Here is a 22,360-nt window from a genome sequence, read left to right on the forward strand (position 1 = left end):
CTCTGGATGGAAGTGGATCATCCTGTGGTTCCAAGGTGAGGTCAAGCAAGGAGCTTCTGTACCTGATACAAAGGTGCATTGTATACAGTACGCAGGAGGGTTTAACAAAGGCCACCATTATTTGCTCTACCTGCAACCTACATGCAGGAAAGCAAATCAGAGTCTGTAGCAGGCAACAGCCTCACCCTGGTACCTGTCAGCAGGGGGAAACCATACCTGGCCAAATGCCTGAGCAGCGTAACAAAGAGAAGGAAAGATCTGCTCTTGGAAAGGGCCCAAAGGCAGGCCCTCTGCTAGCCCCCATCCATGTTTAAGGGAGTTTGTTCTTGTCTACATACTGAGATCTTGTACTACCAAGGCTTCTTGTCTGGCATCAGAGAAAATGATGCTCAAAGCCCATCCCCAGTTGCTGAGTACCCACCTGTGCAGAGGCAACTGCATGCTTCGAGAGCTGGTATCCAAAACTCAGCATAATGCACACCAAAAAATCCCCCAAACAAACAAAAATAAATGAAACCCTACCACCACCAAATCCACAAAACAGAACAAACACACCCCCACCCCCACAATAAGAAACTGTGGATTATGGCCTGGATGGACCCTGAAGTAATCAATGAAGATTTGAGATATCCAAAATGATAGCAAGAAGCACAGATTTAAGATGTAGGTCATTGCCCCAGGTGTGCAAACTGTAAGGTAAACAGCAAGACCCACAACAGGAGTATGCTGGGGACTGGTCTCTTACTGTGCTTTCTGCTCTGAGTGCTCACACAGAGATTCTCTCACCCACAGTGGTTTTTGTGAAACCAGGGAGCTTGCATTGTTTCTTCAGCTTTGCAGTTTGACGAGCAGGTCAAGAGCTTGGCACACCTACTGCCCTCAAGCACAAAACCCCCCACTGCTGAAAGCTGGGTCTGCTGGAACTCTGATTGTGTAGAAATTAGACTGAAGAACAGATCAGCTCTTTCAGGCCATGAGCTGAAACTTCCTTCACACAATTTGCCATTTGCCATCAGAGGCCCAAAAGCTGGAAAATCAGTTCCACAGAATGACTCTGGGGCCAGTGGCACAACATCTGCTGTAAGAATCACTCCAGTGGACACTGGGCCTTTGCCCCTTGCCAAGCCTCAAGGCAAGATTTTCCTTACATCTATGCCTTGGAGGTGTCCAAAGGGTGCAAAGTGTTATCTGACCTGAAAACAAGGTCCCATGGCTTTGAGATTAGGCACACACACATCTGACACTTCCAGAATTGTTTCCAGAAGAGCCTAACTTAGTACAGTTTCTGCTGCCTGGGCTATAGAAAGAAGCTGGCTGACGGCTATGTTGCTGTCTCTGACAGGCACATCAAGCTCAAATCAAACCTGCAGGAAAATTTTAGACTGACAGTCAGTCCTGTCACTGGAATCTTACAGCTCAACTTCAACTCAAACACCTTCCTGTTCTGATTTGGTGCACTGAGCCTAAGAACATTGCTGTCCAACACAGGACTTAAAGTTTCATAGCCACATTTCTCAGTAAATCTGAGGCATCACTTCCCAAGCCTTCACAATTTCACTTCTCTGAATCACCTATTTAAACTGCCAGCATCAAACAAGTGATTCCCGACCTACCTTGACACTTATTTTCAACAGGAACAGCAGATATGCCAGGACCAGGTGTCTTAGTCACATACTCTGTCTCATATGTGTCCAGTTCTGGGCCCCTCAGTTTAGGAAGGAGGCTGACTTGCTGGAAGGTGTCCAGAGAAGAGCAACAAAGTTGGTGAGGGGTTTGGAACACAAGCCCTATGAGGAGAGGCTGAGGGAGCTGGGGTTGCTCAGCCTGGAGAAGAGGAGACTCAGGGGTGACCTTATTGCTCTCTACAACTACCTGAAGGGAGGTTGTAGACAGGCTGATGATGGTCTCTTCTCCCAGGCACCCAGTACCAGAACAAGAGGACACAGTCTCAGGCTGCGCCAGGGGAGGTTCAGGTTGGATGTTAGGAAGAAGTTCTATACAGAAAGAGTGATTGCCCATTGGAATGGGCTGCCCGGGGAGGTGGTGGAGTCGCCGTCATTGAAGGTGTTCAGAAGGAGACTTGATGGGGTGCTTGGTGCCATGGGTTAGCTGTTTGGGTGGGTTGGATTGGTTGATGGGTTGGACACGATGATCTTGAAGGTCTCTTCCAACCTGGTTTGGTTTATTCTAATAAAGGTTTATTCTAATATTCAAAGTAGGCAACATACACAGGAACTTGTTACTGCTTTTGTCCAAACAACTGAGCATGGAACAGAAGAACCTGCACCAATATAAAACCTGAGCTCTCCCTGAGCATCAACACCTGCTCTATTAAAACCATACTCACCTTGCAACATTGCTCCCACACCACCAGATCTAAGATTAATAAGCAATTTTCCAATGCAAAAGCCTGACCGTAGCCTGGCTTGTAAGACAAAATGCTGCCATGTTCCAGGAGTTTGATTACATTTGTGCTATAATTAAGTTGCATTCATCCTTGCTTGTCACCACCAAATAGCTTCAGAATTGTGCTCCAGCAGCTGAGCTGGTGTTAGCAGCCACAACTGGGCTTCAATAGAGACCTCAGCAACTATGCCGACTCACAGACCTCTAAAAGAACACTTGGAGAGAATTTTGCACCACCACAACAAAAAGACAAGACAAAACTGAGAAGTTTCAGCAAACTCGCTCTAGATTAAGAAGTAAATAAATTAACAGCATATTTGTGTTTGTAGAACTGCTTTGCCTAAGGGGGAATTCTGCTTGGCTGATGAACATCTGAAGGGCTTCCAGATTAATTAATCCTGTGGAAAAGAGTTGTTTTTAAGGGTCCCCTAATGAACACTACTGGGCTCAGGGTGTGATTTTGGAATTAATTTGGCAGCTGTGACTTGAGTTGAAATATCACTGTTTGCATCAAAATGGCCTAGGTTTTATTTTTGGAGGGATTATGAATTGAAGAGCTCAACTTATTCACTGCTTAACCTCTGATGCTCCTATTGCAGTGTTAGGACAGGAGCTGTCCAAGAAGATCTAAAGAAAAGAGCTGCTTCTGTGCATGAGAAATGTTGTGTTGCTGGTTTTCTTTGTGTTGTGGTTTGTTCCTCTCAGCCACCTCTAGAGTTCTGAGAGGTTCATCCAGGGTCAGAGAAGCTTCCACATTTCACTGATATTTAGGGAATCACAAACAAAACATGGGAACAATTAGGGTGCCTGGAGCAAGAGAAACCAATGACATTTCCTGCCCAGCTGAGCCCCTACCAGTCTATTAAAGGAGTTTAAGGGACACTGTTGCATTTGGAATACTGTCTCTTAACCAGTGCCTCAGGTACACCTTTGAATTACTCTGATCCATGTCCAAGTCCCGCCTGCACAACAGAGATGAGTCATACCCCAAAGCCCAGCTACACTGCTTCAGATCTTGTTACCACAATGCAAGTGTTACAACAAAGCAGTAGATGTGGCCTTCAACAGGAGGGTCTGGGCCAGAACATGGCGCTCAGTGCAGTCAGCCTGCCCCACTTCACTCCTACTGTCGCAGGCTCATAGAAGGCCTTGCCTGAACTTACACTGCAACAACATTTGGCTTAGCTGTGCAGGTGTAACTCATCCAGTTGCCCACATAAACTACAACTCCCTTAAGACATGGCATTTTCTTCATCTACATGGCTTTTGCTTTTAAAAACCAAGCTAGTAGTAGGTTGGTATCAATGACTTCTTCCTACAAGTGTCCGCAACCAACTGCTACAGAAACGTGTCACAAGTCAAGTCACCAACAACCCAGCTCCTGTGTACATCTGTGCCTCAGTTACCAGAATCTTGCTTGATGGAAAGGGGAATCTCATCCAGTACACTGCAGGTTCAGCTCCCATGCTGAGAAAGAAACACTGATGCTTTTTTAAACAAATATTACAAAATTGGATTTTATTGAGTTTCACACAAGATGCACTTATAAAATTGATACAGAATGTCATTCAACAGAAAAAATGAAACCAATTCCAAGCTTTCTTTAGCAACTGCTAAATAATTCAAAAATAAGATACAGCAAATTGACAGAATCTGAATTTCAATGTGTGAACATCTCCAATCAGTATAAAATACATCAAAAATGAAAGCATCTCAGAACTTTCCCCAGCACAAGTTCTCTTTTGCTCTCTTCCCTGGACAGTAACCCCACGTTTTGGCCAGCACTCCAGCTGCTCTTGATGGGAGAGAGGCTGAAGGACTGCATGGAGAAGCTCTCATCAGAGCAGACCACGCTAACCTCATCACCAAGCCTGCTCAGATATGTGGCAACTGCCCAGCTGTCTTCATCTGCTCTGTTACTGTAGTCCTGCAAGTTTCAGGGGTTAGCATTTACACTGAACTTTCACACCTTCATAGAGCAAATACATTTTGGTTTTCCCACTCTGACAAATTATTAAATCAGCAAAAAGCAAATTCTGTCTTCATTTGTTCAGCACTGAAATACCTTTATGATGCCTTCTCTTGGAAACTGAAGCTGGTCTGTCTTAAATATCTGAAAGGCAAGTGAAGTTAATGCTGTTTAACAATAGAGGAAGGAATTATCTCTCACTAAAGGGTCTCTTCTGATACAAGTCTCCAGCCTACCCTTTGAGCTCAAATCTATTCCACACTGGGTCTGAGCACTTCAAATTACCTTTCAGCAGTTCTCCCACAACTGCATCTCACACTAGACATGCAGATGCATAGTAATGCTTAAATGCTCATTATATATAAAGTCCATCTGTTTAAGTTGGGCTAAGCCCAATCAGTTAAAATGGGTAACTCTGATTGTCAGCATGACCTTTCATAAGTGTAGGAGGCAAGGCAGTACACAGATGTCACTCCTGTTAGGCCCCAGGTGCAGTGCCATTCTTTGCTGCTGGGTTAATGCCATACACAGGGCACCAACACACCACTTGCTTTGCTGCAATTCACACTGCCTTTCCTCAACATACAAGTGACCCTTTATTAGGGTTTTTTCCCTACAGCAACAAGAAATCCTCAGCTTTTAAAAATAGTTTGTAACTAACCTGCCTTGCAGGACACACAACACAAGGAATGAATATGCTTCATATTTGCCCAGTTCAGCAGAACCTTCGTGACTGTGATCCTTCCTTGTGGTTTAGTACTTAGATAAAATAGTATGCAGTAGGTCTGTCATTTAAGGGCAAAGTTTTATTCTGGTTACAAGAATTCCAAGGTACATCTCAAAGATTTTTGTTGACAGGAGTAACTATCTTGACTTACTGTTTTATGTACCAATGCTTTATGTGTTTGTTGATACAAGCACAGGTTTTGAGTTCTGATTGCAGGTGCTTAACAAAACAAGGTAACTGGAAAGGCAAGCTTCTGGTCCAGCTGCCACAAGTCCAGCAGTGTCCTTACAGTGGAGGAACCTTCGTGAGAAGCCGTATGCTCTGGAAGCATGGTTTCATAGTGCAGAACAGGATTATGCTTTCTTTCCAGCCTCTTTTCCAGACAAGAAGATACTGCAGCTCTGCCACCAGGCTGGAGACTCCTGTGAGATCCATCCCTTTCTCCAAGAGGCAAGTCAAAGATCACTCACTTGACTGGACCTTCCAAGCCAAGGTGCTTGTAGGAAGAAACTAATAATTTTTTTGCCATGAATAATTTAAGTTTTTAAATAAATATTTATGTGCCTTTTTTTTGGCATCTGTCCATTCTGGTAGCATGTGCTGTCCCAACAGCTCAGTATCCTTAGCACATTGATTTAAAAATCCCAACAACTCAGTCAATTCTGTTTCCACAAATAGTAAACCTGTCTATCTCCAACAAGTCCTTCTTCGCAGACCTGTGTTTCAACTCCGAACTGTCCTGGCTTATATCTTTTTCTTCGCCATCAGGGGTTGTCAGAAATTGATCAGAATTGCTTGTTACAAGTAAAGAGGGCGCATTCTCCTTCTGATGCACAGGCTGACTGGTAACTGATGGAGATCCATTTTCATCTGTGGACTTTCCTGTTGGAACAGGAGACAATTACAAAGATTAACAGTGAATTTCACACATACTGATGGGAAAGTGTGCTGTGTCAAATCAGCTGAAGCAACAGAAGAATCTTTGTGGAAGCCACTGCCAAGCCACTATCTACTTCTTAGTTTTATCACAAGAGATTTCTAACTGATAGAAGGACAGAGAATTAATTCTACAGAGGTTCAGATAAGCAGCGAGAGCACAAGGAGCAGATGTCAGGGCATACACTGTGCTTCTCTGGTTCAAATACTAATTTTTGTTGGCATAGGCAAAAGGATTTTTGACAGTCACTGTGTGAATCACACAAATATTTTCTACTGAAATGAAGGAATCTCTGTGCCTAATCCTCTGCATACGTACAATAAACCTGGATTCTCTAGGGAGAGCTAATAAATGACTCATGCACTGCTACACACTTTCATAGCTGTGGCTCCAAAAGCAGCCCTATTAAAGATGTCTATTTTTATTCCTGCCTCTTTCTTTGGTGGAACTGAGCCTGACTCCATTAAGCTAAGATATTTTTAAGTAACATCCATTAGTTTTTTCCACCTTCTAATTCTTTAAACGTGTGAAGAAATGCACAAGCAAATGACAAGGACATATTTTTCTTGCCTACTACATCCTTGTACAGATTGAGTTGTTATCTCTAAAGGAATCTGAAAAACATGAGACTACTGTGGACAGCGCTGCAGACCAGCCCAAGGGAGTCTTCTTTGTCAGAATGGCACCACTATCCAAATCAACTAGATAAACTCCTTTCTGTACATAGCAAGTCTCCACAGTACACCACCTACGACCTCAAAGTACCTGGATGACTCTGCAGACTTATGCAAGTCAAAGGTACTAAACTTGCATCAAGAAAGGAGACAAATAATGCTAATTGTAGGACTTTGTCACAAAGGTAAGTATTTTCTAACCCAGCAGCTTCCAGAGAAGCCACTCAGCCTATAAATGACCAGCAGTAATTAAAACTTTTATCCTTCAAGAGCAAGCATAAAATTCTTTCTGTGGACAACGTGGAAATTCTTAGGAAATGGAAATGAAGTGGAAGTGGAAGAGGAATGAAGAGGAAGTGGAAAATGAACTGGCTTACATTGTAAGCTGACAGGAAGTAAGGCTAGATGAATCCCCTCACCCTCATTCTAGTAAGAGATGAGTTGAGAGACTGTATTGAAGCAAACCTTGTGAGTGGAGCACGGGGAGTAACCACTATTGCAGAGCCCAGCAGTAATAATGCAGACACACAGCAGCTGGGGAAGGTAAATTTTTTTTTTCCACATAATGGAGGTTTCAAGTAAATAAAGAGATGTTAAAAGGTATAAAAAACCCTAAAAACTTAAAAATTGAGCTTTTTCACTACTGATGGAAGAATATTCTAAATGAAAATCAGCAAAAGCTTTCTGATTGCTACTTTTCAATCAGAATCTTTCTGTTTGAAGAAACAAGCATCTCTGCTAACTGACCTGGTAAAATTGCAGCTGCTTCAGCTAAAAGGTCTTCAGGATTTATTTACTGTGAGTTTAAGGGTCAATATAACTCAGGATGACTCCTCAGTGTGGTACTAGAATGCTTAATTAAAACACTATCATTAATACTTGTCTAATGAAATGCAAAAGACATTCAGCCCAATTGATATTACATTCTTTCATCCTGAAACGAAGGCAACTCCATCAATTTAAGCTCTTCAGTTTCTGCCTGGTGTGGTTTGACATAGGTGAGGTAAGAGATTTATGTCTGCAACACTGATAGAGTCCTGACTCTGCTATTGCTGGCAAGAGTCTGTGATGATCAATAAGCACCTTGCATTTCAAGCTGTTCAGGTCTCTGGCAAGCAATGGGGTGAACACAATGAAAGCCTCCCTGTTAAGTTCTCTAGGGCCCTCATTGAGCCTCTTCACAGAAGAAGACATCCAACCCAATTCAGTTGACTGCAACAACGAAGGCTTCTGTTTCCTTCTGGAGGGTGGCACACAAATGTAACAATGCCCCATTCCCATTATGCATGAACTGCTAATGCACAAGAACACTACACTGCACAGCCTCGAAATGAAGTGAGCAGAGACCAGCTGTAATTCCTGTTTAAATTTCAGCAAGCTTTTCATTAATGTGTCCATGACAACCTACTGTGTGTCATGTTTTATGTCAATTTCCACAAGAAATGCATAGATTGCCTCATTACCAAACTTCAGCACTGCTGGAGATGATATGTAAATATTTAATTATCTGAGGTGATTCTCCCCTTTACTCAGCCCTTGTTGAGACCCCACCTCGAATACTGTGTCCAGTTCTGGTGTCCCCATCCTAAGGGCAGAGAGCTGATGGAGTGAGTCCAGAGAGGACCACAAAGATGATCCGAAGGGCTGGAGCACCTCTGCTATGAGGACAGGTTGAGGGAGCTGCAGGTGTTTAGCATAGAGGAGACACTCCAGTGCGACCTTATAACTGCCTTCAAGGGGCTCTTATGGCTGCTTTCCAATACTCAAAGGGATCCTACAGGAAGGCAGCAGAGGGACTGTTCATGAGGATCTTAGGAAAAAGCTTTTCATTATGAGGGTGGTGCAACTCTGGAACAGGCTGCCCAGAGAGGTCGTGGATGCCTCCTCCCTGGGGGTATTTAAGGCCAGGTTGGAGGAGGGCTTGAATAGCCAAGTCTAATTGAGAGGTGTCCCTGCCCATGGCAGGGAGTTCAGAGTACATGATCTCTAAGGTGCCTTCCAACCTAAGCCATTCTGTGATTCTATGATATGGCCAAAGAGATTGGACTAGATGATCTTCAATGGTCCCTTCCAAACCAAACCATGCTGTGATTATGATTGTCAAACAGAAGCCTGCTACTATTCTGATGTTTCTATTACCTCTACAAATCAGAGTGGGATCTGATCAGAGAGATGAGCATTTATAACCTAAGGGAATATGAACTAAAAGCAGTCAGTTGTTCTACATTTACAGATTGTGCTCACAGATGTGAAATAGTACAATTCAGGTCCAGCAACAGGGTTACTGTGCAGCAATGCCATGCATCTGGTTTAATATTAAATTTAGTCTGAAAACAATTTTCATTACAGTTGAAGACAAAACAAAACAAGGCAGTCAGCCTTACCTTGGGTAGATTTAAACATGCTTTGCTGTTTGCCAGCTGGCCTCCCTGGGGTGGCAGTCAGGATAGGATTGAGTAATTTCTCCTCCATTTTTGCCTCCTTCACATATTGACATGATTTCCCCAGCAATACAATACTGTTAAGGACTTTAAAAGATATTAACCTGAAAAAGAGAGATTTGTTTACGTACTTGCATTAACATATTAAAATAACTGCATATTATTCATACTGCAATAATTAATATAGAAGTAACTGCACACAGTTACTGCTGTCTTAGAAGGATTAGCTACCAAATGAAATCCCTTCAACAGCAAGATCAAAGGTAATTCCCTTTTCCTAACAATTTGTTTCAGATTCAGTGCTTACATTTCAATTTTTTTCAGAAGACATCTAGAGAAAAACATCAAGCTTTATCACAGTTTAATAAAATTACTTCAAAGACAGCTAGCAGCCATTTAATACATGAAATACTTAAACACAAAGAGGGCCCTCAACAGTGCAAGTCAAAATTAAATGCACTACTGTTTTAAAAGCATAGCCCTAGGTGTGCCCAGGCAAGGATCACGAGTGGGCTTCCAACCACAAACCCCAAGGATCCAGCTTTCACAAATTACAGGCTGTGCTGCAGCACAGGCCTCTCAGTGGCACAGTCCTCCTCTATTTCCACTCATCTGTTGCACAAACTTCAGCAAATCATTGCAGTCCTTTTGATACTTGTCTTCTCATTTGAAAAACAGGAAGGGCTCCCCACCATCAAGTGCTTTTATGCTTCCAACTCAAATGAGCTTTGATACCATCTAAGATCCATTACTAGTATTAGATGACACAGACTAATTAATGCTCACTTCAGAGGTGAAAGCAGAGGCGAAGCAGGTGAAAGCTCACCACAGAACAAGGCAATAGCCATCCATTCTCTGCAGGATGAACATGAATATTCTCTAAAGTGACCTAAGCACACTTCAGCAGGTTCACCATCTCTCACTGCATTAATGGAATCAGAATTTATCCAACAGAACAAACCACACAGCACTTTTAAGGAAATTTTATGGAATACATATACTTGCAGAAGAAACAGAAGAATGAGCAGAGCAGTTCAGAAGAAACTGACATTTTAGTATCCAAGCAACCACAATAAAGGTATCATTTTATGCAAGTTGAAAGCTGTATTCTCTACAATTCTATTAGGTTATCAGGACAGATTTTTGTTTCTGAGAGTTTAGAAGCCCTCCTCCATTTTTAATGGGTTTTAGAGGTATTTTTCTTACACTTGTTATATAACATGCTTTTGTTCTGAGAGATCAGGTGTTTGCAGCATGATTTGACTCTGATTTAATGAGATCAGGAGTTGAAGAGGCCATAAATCAACACTTTATCAGTTCCACATTCTCATGGAAAATTATGTAACAATTTCTACTGATTCTCCTTCTTATTTTTTTTCTGTCAGTCCACCCAAGGCTCAAATTGCTTATAAAATACAAGTTTGCAGTTGTGCAAAATCCTAGAAAAAGAAAAGTCAGGTTTCATATGCTGTGTATGACTCCATAGCAGTACCTCGGTATCAATACAAATCAATGTTCTCCGTGTTACAGAATCACACAATCACCTTCATTGGAAAAATCCTGTGCCCAGTTCACCATTTCAGATCTGATCACATTGCTTCTCACTTATCTATGCTTTACTCATCTAATAAAAAGCTAAAATTACATTCAGAACACAGACTACTTGAAAGATGCAATAAATTAGTTAGCTCCAATTCTGAGAGCAGAAGCAAAAATTGTTCTCACTTTTCAGTAAGGACAAAAGGAGATTAAATATATTTACTCTTGTGACCTATGCCTTCAAAGAGCAGCATTTAATCCTTCAAGTCATTCAGATTACTTGTTCCTGCCCTCCATCCTCCAGGTCTCAGAAGTACTTACTGACAGGGAAGAAGTTAAGGATAACACAAGTACAAACTGACTGGGCAGTGAAGGCATGCTCTGGAAAACACAGTTCTATAGGACATCATATTCCTTACCTAGGATTATCCCTGACCCCAGCCTTAACAGAAGAGTGAGCCTTGCATTTTTTTTTTCCAATATGGCAGTTTCCTAACACAAAAAGATTTTGCATTTAAATAGCAGAGAGAAGAATTCATCATCTGCTGTTATTTTTGTTGGCATATTGAATCTCTCATTCCTTAGACCTCAACTTCCCCTTTTATGCAGGTCTGACATAAATTGTTCCAAACATTCTTCCAACAGTTATTTTCATTACTGAAGTTTCTTATTGAGGGCTGTAATTCCCCAATGCACTTGCAGTACTTGGGAATCAATCTGCACTCTCAAGTACAGTTTACTTTTATACCTGCAAGTACTAACAGAAGCTTTTTTCCTCATGTCTGATCAAACAGCGGTAAATACTTTTGCAGTGTGTGATTTACTTACCCGCAGTAGAACAGCGTAACACATATGTAAGCTAAGACTCCTTGTACTTTTATTGAGCTGGTTATGACTCTGATGAGCTGTTTTAAGGACAAAAGTTAAAACACAGAGTACACATAGTTACACAATGTTCCACAGACTATGTTAACATACAAGCCCAAAGTAGTCATATTTACATTAACAGAAGCTCCTTCTAACGTTGTGCTTGGTAGCACTAACTAGTCAAGATTTTGGCTTGAGTTAAGTATTATACTAATACCTAGTTGCAACTTTGCCAAGGACTCCTATTAACCTAAAACACTAGTAGACTACTACTAAACTTCTGGCAAGCAGCTGCTTAGACTACTCTGAATGAATGAACAGGATAATGGCCAAAAGAAATAAATGCTTAATAAGCACAGGTGTAGGTTAGCTCACTGCTGCAACTCCAGTGCTTATAAATACTGTAATCTATTTTCCATTTTCTATGGAAGGTTGATAAACAGTAACACATTTGTGAAGTCATAACTAGTATGTGATAAAGGTTTTACTGAGTGGTAACTCAGTCTTGCAGCATCATTTCAGTCACTTCAGGTGGTAATTTCGCCCTTAAAACATCAAAATGAGCCACCTATCTCTCAGGCACATACAAGTGAGATCATGTTGACAGAAAACTGATAGGAAAGATACAACTTACTAAAACAGCCAGTGGAAGAGGAATGAAGCCCATTCTTCTGGAAACTGAATCACTATAATCTGTGTATGCCTAGGGGAAAAAAGGGGGAAGAATAATGAACTATTTATGCAAAAGAATGAGCTTATTTTAGCTTGGCACACCTTCTAGATCAGACTCAGTCTCTGCCAACAAACACTGTACTGGTATTAAGTGCACCTATTCACATTCTGAAATTCAAATGCAGATAACTGTGCTCTCAGACAAAAATGTAATACTACCATGACCAGTTAGATTAGCTTCAGTGCTCTAAATGAAGAGCAACTGGAATGTAATACAAATCTGCAAATCAAGAGCAAGCAGGACACTGAATGCAAATGCACTGTGACATTTCATCCGTATGTTATTACCAGCTTAGAGACCTTTTTTGTATTAATTTGACTTTGATCCTCAAATACTGTATAGAAAAACCCCTAACAGGAATAAAAGAACATTATCCATCACACCAGCAATTTTCAATCATTCTACAAATGTCTATAACAAGCCTCAGGAGAAATGTGTTAAAATCATTTTGAAAATGTGTTTACACCTGAACTGTCACAACACAACTACTTGGCACGACAGCTTTCATGCAGTACTGAGCATCATGCCAGTTAGTGGCTGTATGATGCTACCTCATCTTCCACAAAGAATCTTTAGGAAAACTAGTGGTATTTTAAGGGCTAATAAACTGTGTTTATCACAAAATGAATTTAATTGTTAGAGCACTCATTCAGAGCACTCACTAACAGTTACAAGACCCATCCAGGAAAGGTGTGTTTTAGTCTTTCAAAACAGCTCTAATGAAAACCACAAGCAGTCTGTGCTCTGTGAATACCCATGCCACAACACAAGGCATCCCTCCCTGTCTGTGCAGGCTGTCTAAGGAAGAAATAATATAAATTTCCAATGAATACTGCATTTTGATCCAATGTAGTCACAATAAAGCAAAACCAGTCATTTAAAGTGATCTCAAGAACATCTAGTTAAGCTTGCTTACTTTCCATATACCTCAAAAATGTCAAACTTATTACCATCATCCCCTGACTATAAGTGCATTTGGAAGAGACTTCTCAACAGTGTATGAAATAAAGCCTGAAGTGACCTGAAACCCTGGATAAAAATAAGAACAGAAATTACAAGCAGATACTCCTGCTCTCTCTCATTCAAAAAGACACTCCTACAGCACAAACACTCCAATCTGTAACAGCTCTGTATTTGTTTCAGTCTCCCCCCAAAATAACCATGCTCATGTAGAGAAAATGGCTTTATTTTCAGGCTTACGTTTTTCTGTCGACTGCTAACAAGGTCAAATGCAAGGCTGGCTCTGTATTCGCTGTAGACCTGGAAAAAAAATTCCCCAGCACATCAGATGTGTGTTTAATTGGTTACTGCACTTTACAGAAGCTAAAGAGAGAGTAATAAAGTATTTCTGTAAAAATATTACAAACACTTTTGCCCAGGCTGCAGGAGTCAAAAGCAGGTTTCCTGAAGTCTAATTGCACCCTTCAACATCTGAGTCTAAGTCCTGTGATAAAATAACTCATGTATATACACAACAACCAAACACCACTATGCTGTACTTGAGGAACTGAATGAGCATCTATTGAATCTGAGGACAGTCAGAAACACAAAGTTTAGAGAAATCACATTTACTTTTTTCCTGCACTTTGTAGTTTGTTTTAAGCTACAGGAAAGGTAGCATCAGGAGCGAATTAACCAAATGAGAGAGCTCACTTATACAGTAAGTAAATTGTGTATCAGAGGATGAATGAAGCTCTTCTTTCCCTTTAAATCCTGCATTTCAAGAGAGAAAAGCATCTATTTTCAGGCTAAGTGGCAGGGCAACTTGCACTGCAGGTGTTCAAAACCTCTGAAGAAGTCTGACCTAGCAACTACAAATCTTTAGAATTTCATGTAAAAAACCCAGTTTGTTAAATAAACCTTGCAAAATTGTCACTCACTACCCCCATCCTCCAGCTGTTTCAGCACACTGAAGTATGCTGCATTTTTGGCTACCGTGACTTCATTATTGCGCTCTTCCACACTCTGCAAGAAACTAGGGCACATATAAATGCCTCTGGCATAAGGGAGCTTATTAAGTACATCTATTGAACTTGTTTCTACACCACACTTAAGAGATACTGAAAAAAATAGCACTTCCAAGTCCTGATCTCATTTCCTGAGAAGTGGTTTTAATGCTGGAGAAATGCTAATTCATCTCTTCACACATTCATCAAGTGCATTTGAATTCACACAACATGCAACACCAATGGCCAAAGCATCACACTGCCACACACAAAAAGTAACCTCATCAACTGCTTTAAGTAAGGACTGCATAATATATATGGCATAAGAAATTTCAGGAGTGAGAAACTAACAGAACTCACTTCACATCAGTGCTCCAGGGACAGCAGAAAATAGAGCTCTGATTTCAGATTCCACCTTTAACATCCATGCAACAACAGAGAGTCAGTGGCCTCACAAGACCTGCCTTTCCTAAAGCCTGGATTTCAATCCACAATCCACAGTGAGGGAAAGGTCTGTCTAGTCTGTAGGATAAGTAACCTTAACTTAAACAGTGATGGCTTCCCAAAATGATCTGCCAGTTTGAACTGTAGCTATTCTGTGAACCTTCATACAACACTTTCAGTAATTTATGGATCTGGAACTTCTAATTTAAAAGCAGAGGTGTTTGTCCCACATTACAGAGATCCTCAGAAGTATACTGTGTCAGGAAGTTGTCAGCCTTCCCAAACAATACCCTAGACGGGAAAAGAACAATTTTTGCATTTTCTGCACTGGACCAAATTTTAACAGGTATTAACAAACTAAGCTCCAACATCAAACAGCAAACTGGATACCTACATCAGCTGTAATGTCATTGAATTTTGTTATGAAGGCGTGTTTCACAGTGTCCACTGCAATTTCTGAAGCAACCACCATACAAACATCTGGGAATAAGACCCAAAGATGATCTGAGGGTTGGAAAGAAAGAAGTTAGGCCATTTAGTTTGACATCAGTTATACAAAAATTGCTCACAAGTAAAAAATCCTCAAGTCTGAAGAGTCTCTAACTTTACATCACCACTCAGCATGCAGTGTGCAAGCTCTCCATTACTCCATCGCTGTTCAGGAAACTTACCAGCACTGTACAATAACACAGCAACAGATTCTAAAGCCTTTGCTTTGGAAAGCTTTATCTCTGTTAGGAAGACAAGCTTTCCATGTACTAGACAGATGTTCATCATGCATGAGGAAACAGACAGAGCACCTGCTATTTTAGATGCTTAAGGTAAAATTTACATTGACTGGTAACATTCAAGCAAAATGCAGCACACAGAACAGGGCTCAAATCATTAGAACAAAGTTTTAATAAAATCAAATCCTAATTTTACTCAATATGGTAAGTCCTAAGTATAATCAATATTAAGTTGTGAATGGAAGTTTATACATCGTTCTCTATCAAATGTTTATCTTCTTGGCCTCAAAATAAAATTCTCTAAGGAAACCTTCATCCTCAAAGTGTTCCAAGGAAAGGGAAGACTTAAAACCTAACTGTGCATATTCGTAGCACAAGAGCCTATACTCCTGTGGAGTCACCATGACTGGAAGTGTTTAAGAAGAGACTCGATGAGTCACTTGGGGCCATGGTTTAGTTGATTAGATGGTGTTGAGTGATAGGTTGGACTTGACCTCAAAGGTCCTTTCCAACCTGGTTAATTCTATTCTATTCTTACAAGCCAGAGATAAAAAAATAAAATACAAATCTAGGGTATTTGAGAAACTAACTCCTCAGTTAAATGTCCTCATCTTTCAGGTTGAGGACATAAGCAAACGATACAGCTGTTGACAGCACTGGAATTGCATTTTGCATTTAACTTTTCCACTGGTTCACTCACCTGGATTCCATGAGAACTGTTCCATGTTTCTGAGACATACAATTAGCAGCAGCACATAATTGGTGAACCTCTCCTTTATATCTAGTTAAAAAAAAAACAACAAAAAACTGTCAACTCCAAAGAAATATTTATTTGCACACACAGATATCTAGCTACTTGTTTGAGGTGAAAGGATGCTGGGAGCCTCCCCACCGACAGAATCTCTGCAGTGCGCTGTGGCCTGACTGCAGAACCTTCTGACGCTGTGTCAGCTCGGGATGATCCCAGCATCAGAGGGGGCTTCAGCTGCAACTTGCCAACACCTTTTCCAATATGCTAATAAAAAGCATCTTTCTTGATTAAGTTCTTGCAATTGTTGTGGGATTCAAATAGAACCAGCAGCTTCTGGTGCAAAAATAGAGACAGTACACCTGTCATTTCAAATTATCAGCAAGGCAAATCTCATTTTCTACAGTTCAAACATATCCAAATTGCTGTGTATCAAGTCCAGGAGGAAAAACCAAAAACCACCAAGAAGTGTTTCAAGACCACTGCTACTAAGAAGGTTCCCAGTAGTCTTTCATGTTGCCACCGTAGAAGGGAACAGTTGGATACAACATGTCAGTTAGCAAAGCCATAAGAACTGTCTCACAGAAGCAGTCAAACTTGAGGAAGGGTCAGAGAAGCACACATCTCCAAAACAGGTGACACGTGTGGGGATAAGAAACAAGCAAATCCTTCAGTAACAGGAATTTAAGTACCAGAAAAACCAGGATGCAGGTGAAGCCCTAACCTTATTTTCTTGCTTTCCTGCCAATGACACTCTAACAAGTCAAGTACTTTACTCAGTTCATGCCTAAACAATAAAAGATGTCTCAGGCCAATCCTTCAGGCACTTATTACCTGGTCAGTTATTTCAGCTCAGCAGTCAACAGGATTAAATTGAGACAGGACATCCTTGACCTCAAATTTCTCCGTATGCTGTAATAATGAGCATTCTTCCCCCCACTAATTTCTGAGACTGGATGACAGGCTGACACCGTTTTTCCCCCTCTGCTAATTTTTCCTGGTCTCCCTTCTCATCTCTTATCTCTGCTGCCACAGCTGTTCAAGGCTGCATGGAGCAAGAGGAATGAGTGCGGCTGCTGCTCTTCATCCTCTCATCAAATGCATGCCAGAGATGCAAGCAAGGCAGAAAGGGCATTTTTACAGCAGCTTCAACAACAAACCCAGATGACTCGGAAATGTGTGTCATTTCCCACCCTCATGGCAAGGACAAAAGAGCCTTCGAGATATCCAAGCCAACTAAAATTTCAGAATACAAAATATGCACCCATAATTGTTCATCACTTGTGAATGTATTGGCTGGTGCATAGGCATGTGTATTTAAACAGGTGAGGGGATTTTCCACCTATTGCCACTTCCCAGATGATGGGGTGAAGCACACAACAAGGCAGGCCATATCCCTGGATTCACACAGGTGAACACCATGCTTTTCTGTCTGCTTATCTGTATAAATTGCTTCAACCAATAAAATCATATGCACAAAGCAACAGAGACATGTCCAAGGATCAGGAAATATTGTAAGCAAAGAAGCTTGAGCACAACCTTGGGAGTGCATGCCCTCCTATTGGTTTTGAAACCAAGAATTCAACATTTGTTTCAGATGGCTGATAACAGGATTAAAAAGAACTGCCATCAAATGGTGCCTTTAACAGGTTTCCCTGGTGAGACAGCACCAGACTGAACAAGTGCAGAGGTACACCTACCGCTATTTGACATTTGGAACAGATTGTTCTTCTCAAACTTCTTGAAAACACTTCCTTTTATTTCAACGAACTGCAAGTTGTAAAAACAGTCTGTTAGCTTTTAGTGATAAAAATCTGATAGAAACAAACCAGGCAATCAAACAATATGTAAATAGACATGTGATACCCAGACATAACAGACGCAGGGAAAAATCAGGGGGGCTAGGTAATAAAGCTACATACTTACATTATTGGACATCATGATGGTGAGCAGTGACTTATTGTGGGAGTTGAAGGCCACATTAAGGGTTGTTGCTTGAACCATTATAAGAATAGCATGCAGGACTGGATAGCAGGGTTAAGGAAGCATATTTGGGAGTATTTTTTTCTGCACAACAGTACTGAAAGCACCAAAACTCAAAACTCCTATTTCGTTGCCAAAAACGTGAGCAAAGTGTTTCTACCTCCCCGTCAGCTAGATTTACAGCGTGACAGTACTTAGGCCTTTGTAATGGACTCACGGTCCTTTGTAGTATGCAATAACTAATGCTTCTGGTTCTCTAAGAACTGAGATAAAGAAAGGTTCAGAACTAAAGATTTCAGAGAAAACAGAGGAAAGTACAAGAATTCTAAACTCATCACCACACCTATCAGACAACCATCTTACAGGTCATTTCCATCGGTTCATTACAAGGTTATTTCACACTAAGCTCATTTGAATCCTGACTAATCCTGAGTTTATCCCTTTGTTTCAAGAAAATGTTTTCAAGTTAGGTGTTTGTAATATTCCACTAGATGACAAACTCCCAGTGTCTTCAAGACCCTGTGACTCAAACCCCCGAGCAGAAATCGAAGTTTCTGTTAACTGGCCAACTACTGCTCTTCACTGTACTACACATTAGCTATTACAAAAGGTGCCCACTACTGCAATGCCCACTTAAAACCCACTGTGAAGGGTTTCTTAAAAATCTGTTTCACAGTCTGGGTATCTTTAAAATTGATTTTCAAAACCCTGTAGTATTGGTAACCTTAGATTGAAAGCAAAGGAATGCCGATTTGGAAATACTAACAACTTTTCAAATATATTAAAATATTTTAGAGCAATTACTCTGCTATTTAATTTAAAAACTTTTTGCAGCTGATTGAGGAAAAAAGGATACAGACATACATCACTGCCATTAAGAAGTGAGGAATCACACCTATGTGAGCTCTCTTTCTTTCCTTAGGTTCTGTAGCTGTCCAATAAAGAGCATCCAAAATATCTTGCCCAAATGAAGAAAACAGACGATCGGCCACCTAAACAAAAAGAACTTTTTACTGCCCCAAGGTAATGTTTTTCTGTCCAGTGCTTGAATATGCCACTGAAAGTACAGCTGAACCTCAAGAATGTTCCACACATTTACCGCTCTCCATCTCCTGTTCGTTCCATTTTCACTCTGGATTTCACAATGATGCTGCTCCTTTTGTACACACAGCAGCTTACCTTCCCTCTCAAATTTACTATCCCCTTTTCAACCGTATTTACAACCTATAACAAGGCAGTCTTATCCTTGGAAGACACCCAAGTACAGCTTGAACCGCAGCCTTGGATAAAGCAATATGTGTACTGTGTCAAACTACCCTAAATATTTGTGGCTTGTGTGTTTTGGGTTTTTTCCCCACCCCTTTGGGTTTAATGGGAGGGAAAAAGCAATGAAAAGTGAATTTCAAATGTGTGATAGAGAGCAACATCAGGTCACAGGTACAAAAAAGACTGAAATTCGATTTGCCTGTACTGTTTCCTTACCTCTTGGAATAAAGTCAATACAAATCTCTGCATAAAGTGGAAACTGAAAACCAGAAGTATGTAACACAACTAGAAATTCTGTCAAAAAAGGAAAATAAGATTGAAAAAAAACTACGTGTAACCCAAAGAATATAAGTACAAGCAGGTGAAAAAATAGCTATCAGAAATTCTAAAGATAGGAAAAACATGGGACAGCAGCTTAGGCTTCTAATTCAATACCGCAGCATGAAAGGTCACATGGAGTTTCACCAAATGCAATAGTAAAATAGGAAAACCTGATTCTGGCCACTTAATAAAGACAGCTGATATTTCCTCCTACTGTCTTTCTGTAAGAAAACAATTTTGGATGTGTTGAAACACCATGCAGCAAGGAAGAACTAGGTGCACCACGTATCTGCAAATATTGAACCACACCTATTAACTAGAAAATACGGTCTGGGACAACACAAATAAACCTATATTTGGGATTGTTCCCTGACTCCAAGTTAGGTGGTTCCAAAAGGAGAGAAGCACTATATTTTAACTTACTGAAGGCAGCATTTATTTAAGTTTCCTAAAATATGAAGGCTGAATACAACCAAATTTTTCCTGGATGTCTCAAGGAGACTGTCCTGTGTGCTACTTTTCAAGCATGACTTATGGTCAAATTAAAAACCCCATGAGCTGATGAATTGTCCTAAACCTGAAGTTCAAAATCCCATCAGTTTGAGAGATATTTACAGTGGTATTGTTTTCGGCTTTTGTAAGTTAAGGAGGTTTGCATTACTTGGCTCCTGCTCATTGTGATGACCCACTCAGTAATTACATATGGTGCAGTAACACCAACTGCAAATGCTTAGAGTTTGGTAAGTTTTTGTTCACAATATTGTGTGGGTTTTAATAGATAACATGTGGCTTTAGTTTCCTTTATTTGAGCAGCCCTTGTTTCTTAGCTGATGGGAAAGAAAGTATTAAAACCCACCAGGCAATATTGTTGCTTGCTTTTCCAAATGGGACTTACCTAAACCCTACACGCCGGCTCCAGGCTCCAGCAGAGTTCCATGGTGAGCGCTGTCACCAGCGTAAGGCACACTGGGGCTTCACAAGGAGCAGGAGCCGGTGGGACTGAATCTAAAAAAGAAAAGTGTCATTTAAACCAAATGTGCTGAATGCTCTCCTCAAGGCTATCTGGAGCATTCAGCACATAGATGTGAAGATTTCTGCAATCCTTAGAATCTGTCCAGGACACTGCTCCTCGGACTTTCCAACAGCCGAAAACATTAGGGCATTGTAAACATCTCTGCTGCTCAGTCATTTAACTCAGAGCTATGTTCCTGTTTCCTGAACTTGTGAAAATGTAAAGTTGAGCATGCTTTTTTAAAAGCAATTAACAGCTCCTTCAAAAGCACGGCTTGTATTAGTAGAACAGACTTGTAACAACATTCACCATAGTCTAAGCAAGCCGGTACCCAAGCTGTTGAAAGCTGACATCCATCAAGTTTTAAACAGGGATCCCATGACATTCTCTGGCAATGCTGTGGCTGCAATACAACATGGTAAAAATGCCCCTTAAAACATGCCCTCTGCTTGGCATGCTGGGCCTTAGGAGACATCACAGAAATTCTATTCTGTTTCCAACTTCAGTCTGATGTAATTTGCCTACTAACTCTGAGTAGTAACAGGCTTCCCCTTTCCAGAAAAAGAACCACCACCAAATGAACAAAAAACCCAATCCAAAAACTCAAAACCAAACTCAGGCAGCACCACTTGGTTGATTTGCACGCTTTTGGTTCTGTCAAACATCCCAAAACACTCAGCTCATCTTTACATTCAAAATGAAATGGCACATGGCTTCCAAATCACAGAAAACACTCCAGCCTCCCTCCAAATTATGTGGCAAGCACATAGTGCTGTTTCCTCAGTTTTAAGAGAAGTGACCTGAAGGGGCCTTGGAATCAAGAGAAATTGCTATTTTGAGCACATGGATTTGCTTAGTGATCGATAGTTTCTCACAGACCATAGCAGCTATGCATGAATACTTCCCCAACAGAAGTAAAAGAAAATAAATCACACAGTGGATCCAGCAGTGCCAATTTAGAATTTGTACATTTCTTTCAGGAAATCTAAAACCAAGGGGAACAAACAACTAAGGTGGATGTGTGGTATTGCTTTCACTCAGGATAATGAGGTATGTACCTTATGCAATATTTTCACGTTCTGTAAGAAAAAATGCCTTTAAACACAATATTCAAGTTTTGCAGGAAATGTAGTTCCATTTTCACACAGTCTTCAAACAAAGAGACAACAGATGTTCAAACAAAGATCAATGCTATTCAGAGATCCCAGAATCCTAGCAGAGGAACTCTTGTGTACAAAGCTCTGACTGAGTCTTTTTAAGAGGCTGCATTCCTACTATGTCCTATATTTGCAGGATGGAGATAAGATTGTAGCTATGAAAACATGATTTACTTTGTGAATCACTGATCATAGAACTGCAATTAAAGGTCTCATGCTTGACACGAAAAACAAGGCAGGAACAATTTTTTGTCCCTGGAATCTCTATCTTATAACTTGCCCCAAACCCCTCCTCTTCTTTCACTGTGTTCATTCAACTTAGATGCTCAGGCTTCTGCCTCCTAGCCAGGACTACGACAGGTTAAGCAGTTACATGTGTCCTTGCATACAATGGAAACTACAGTTCCCTAACGAAGAATTAAAATCCAGACTCCATAGTAGCTTTCTTCTCTGTTCTCTCTC

General features: G+C 40.8%; 1 protein-coding gene across 2 annotated transcripts in view; it reads right to left on the reverse strand.

Annotated features, from left to right (window-relative positions):
* Positions 1-3,907: 3,907 nt before the first annotated feature.
* The window catches only part of TAPT1 (transmembrane anterior posterior transformation 1), a 34,699-nt gene continuing 16,246 nt past the window's right edge, over positions 3,908-22,360 (reverse strand). For both annotated transcript variants that reach the window (XM_068149227.1, XM_068149228.1), the window contains 10 exons: positions 18,999-19,134; positions 18,086-18,183; positions 17,860-17,929; positions 16,112-16,192; positions 15,078-15,187; positions 13,494-13,553; positions 12,195-12,263; positions 11,522-11,598; positions 9,098-9,258; positions 3,908-5,984 (listed from right to left, as the gene is read on the reverse strand). In XM_068149227.1, coding sequence (XP_068005328.1) covers positions 5,755-5,984; positions 9,098-9,258; positions 11,522-11,598; positions 12,195-12,263; positions 13,494-13,553; positions 15,078-15,187; positions 16,112-16,192; positions 17,860-17,929; positions 18,086-18,183; positions 18,999-19,134 — 1,092 coding nt within the window. In that variant the 3' untranslated portion in view covers positions 3,908-5,754. The remainder of the gene's footprint in view (positions 5,985-9,097; positions 9,259-11,521; positions 11,599-12,194; positions 12,264-13,493; positions 13,554-15,077; positions 15,188-16,111; positions 16,193-17,859; positions 17,930-18,085; positions 18,184-18,998; positions 19,135-22,360) is intronic.

This window comes from Melanerpes formicivorus, unplaced genomic scaffold, assembly GCF_026170545.1.
Source record: "Melanerpes formicivorus ecotype bairdi unplaced genomic scaffold, bMelFor1.0.p_v2 SCAF_18, whole genome shotgun sequence".
Lineage (NCBI taxonomy): Eukaryota > Metazoa > Chordata > Aves > Piciformes > Picidae > Melanerpes > Melanerpes formicivorus.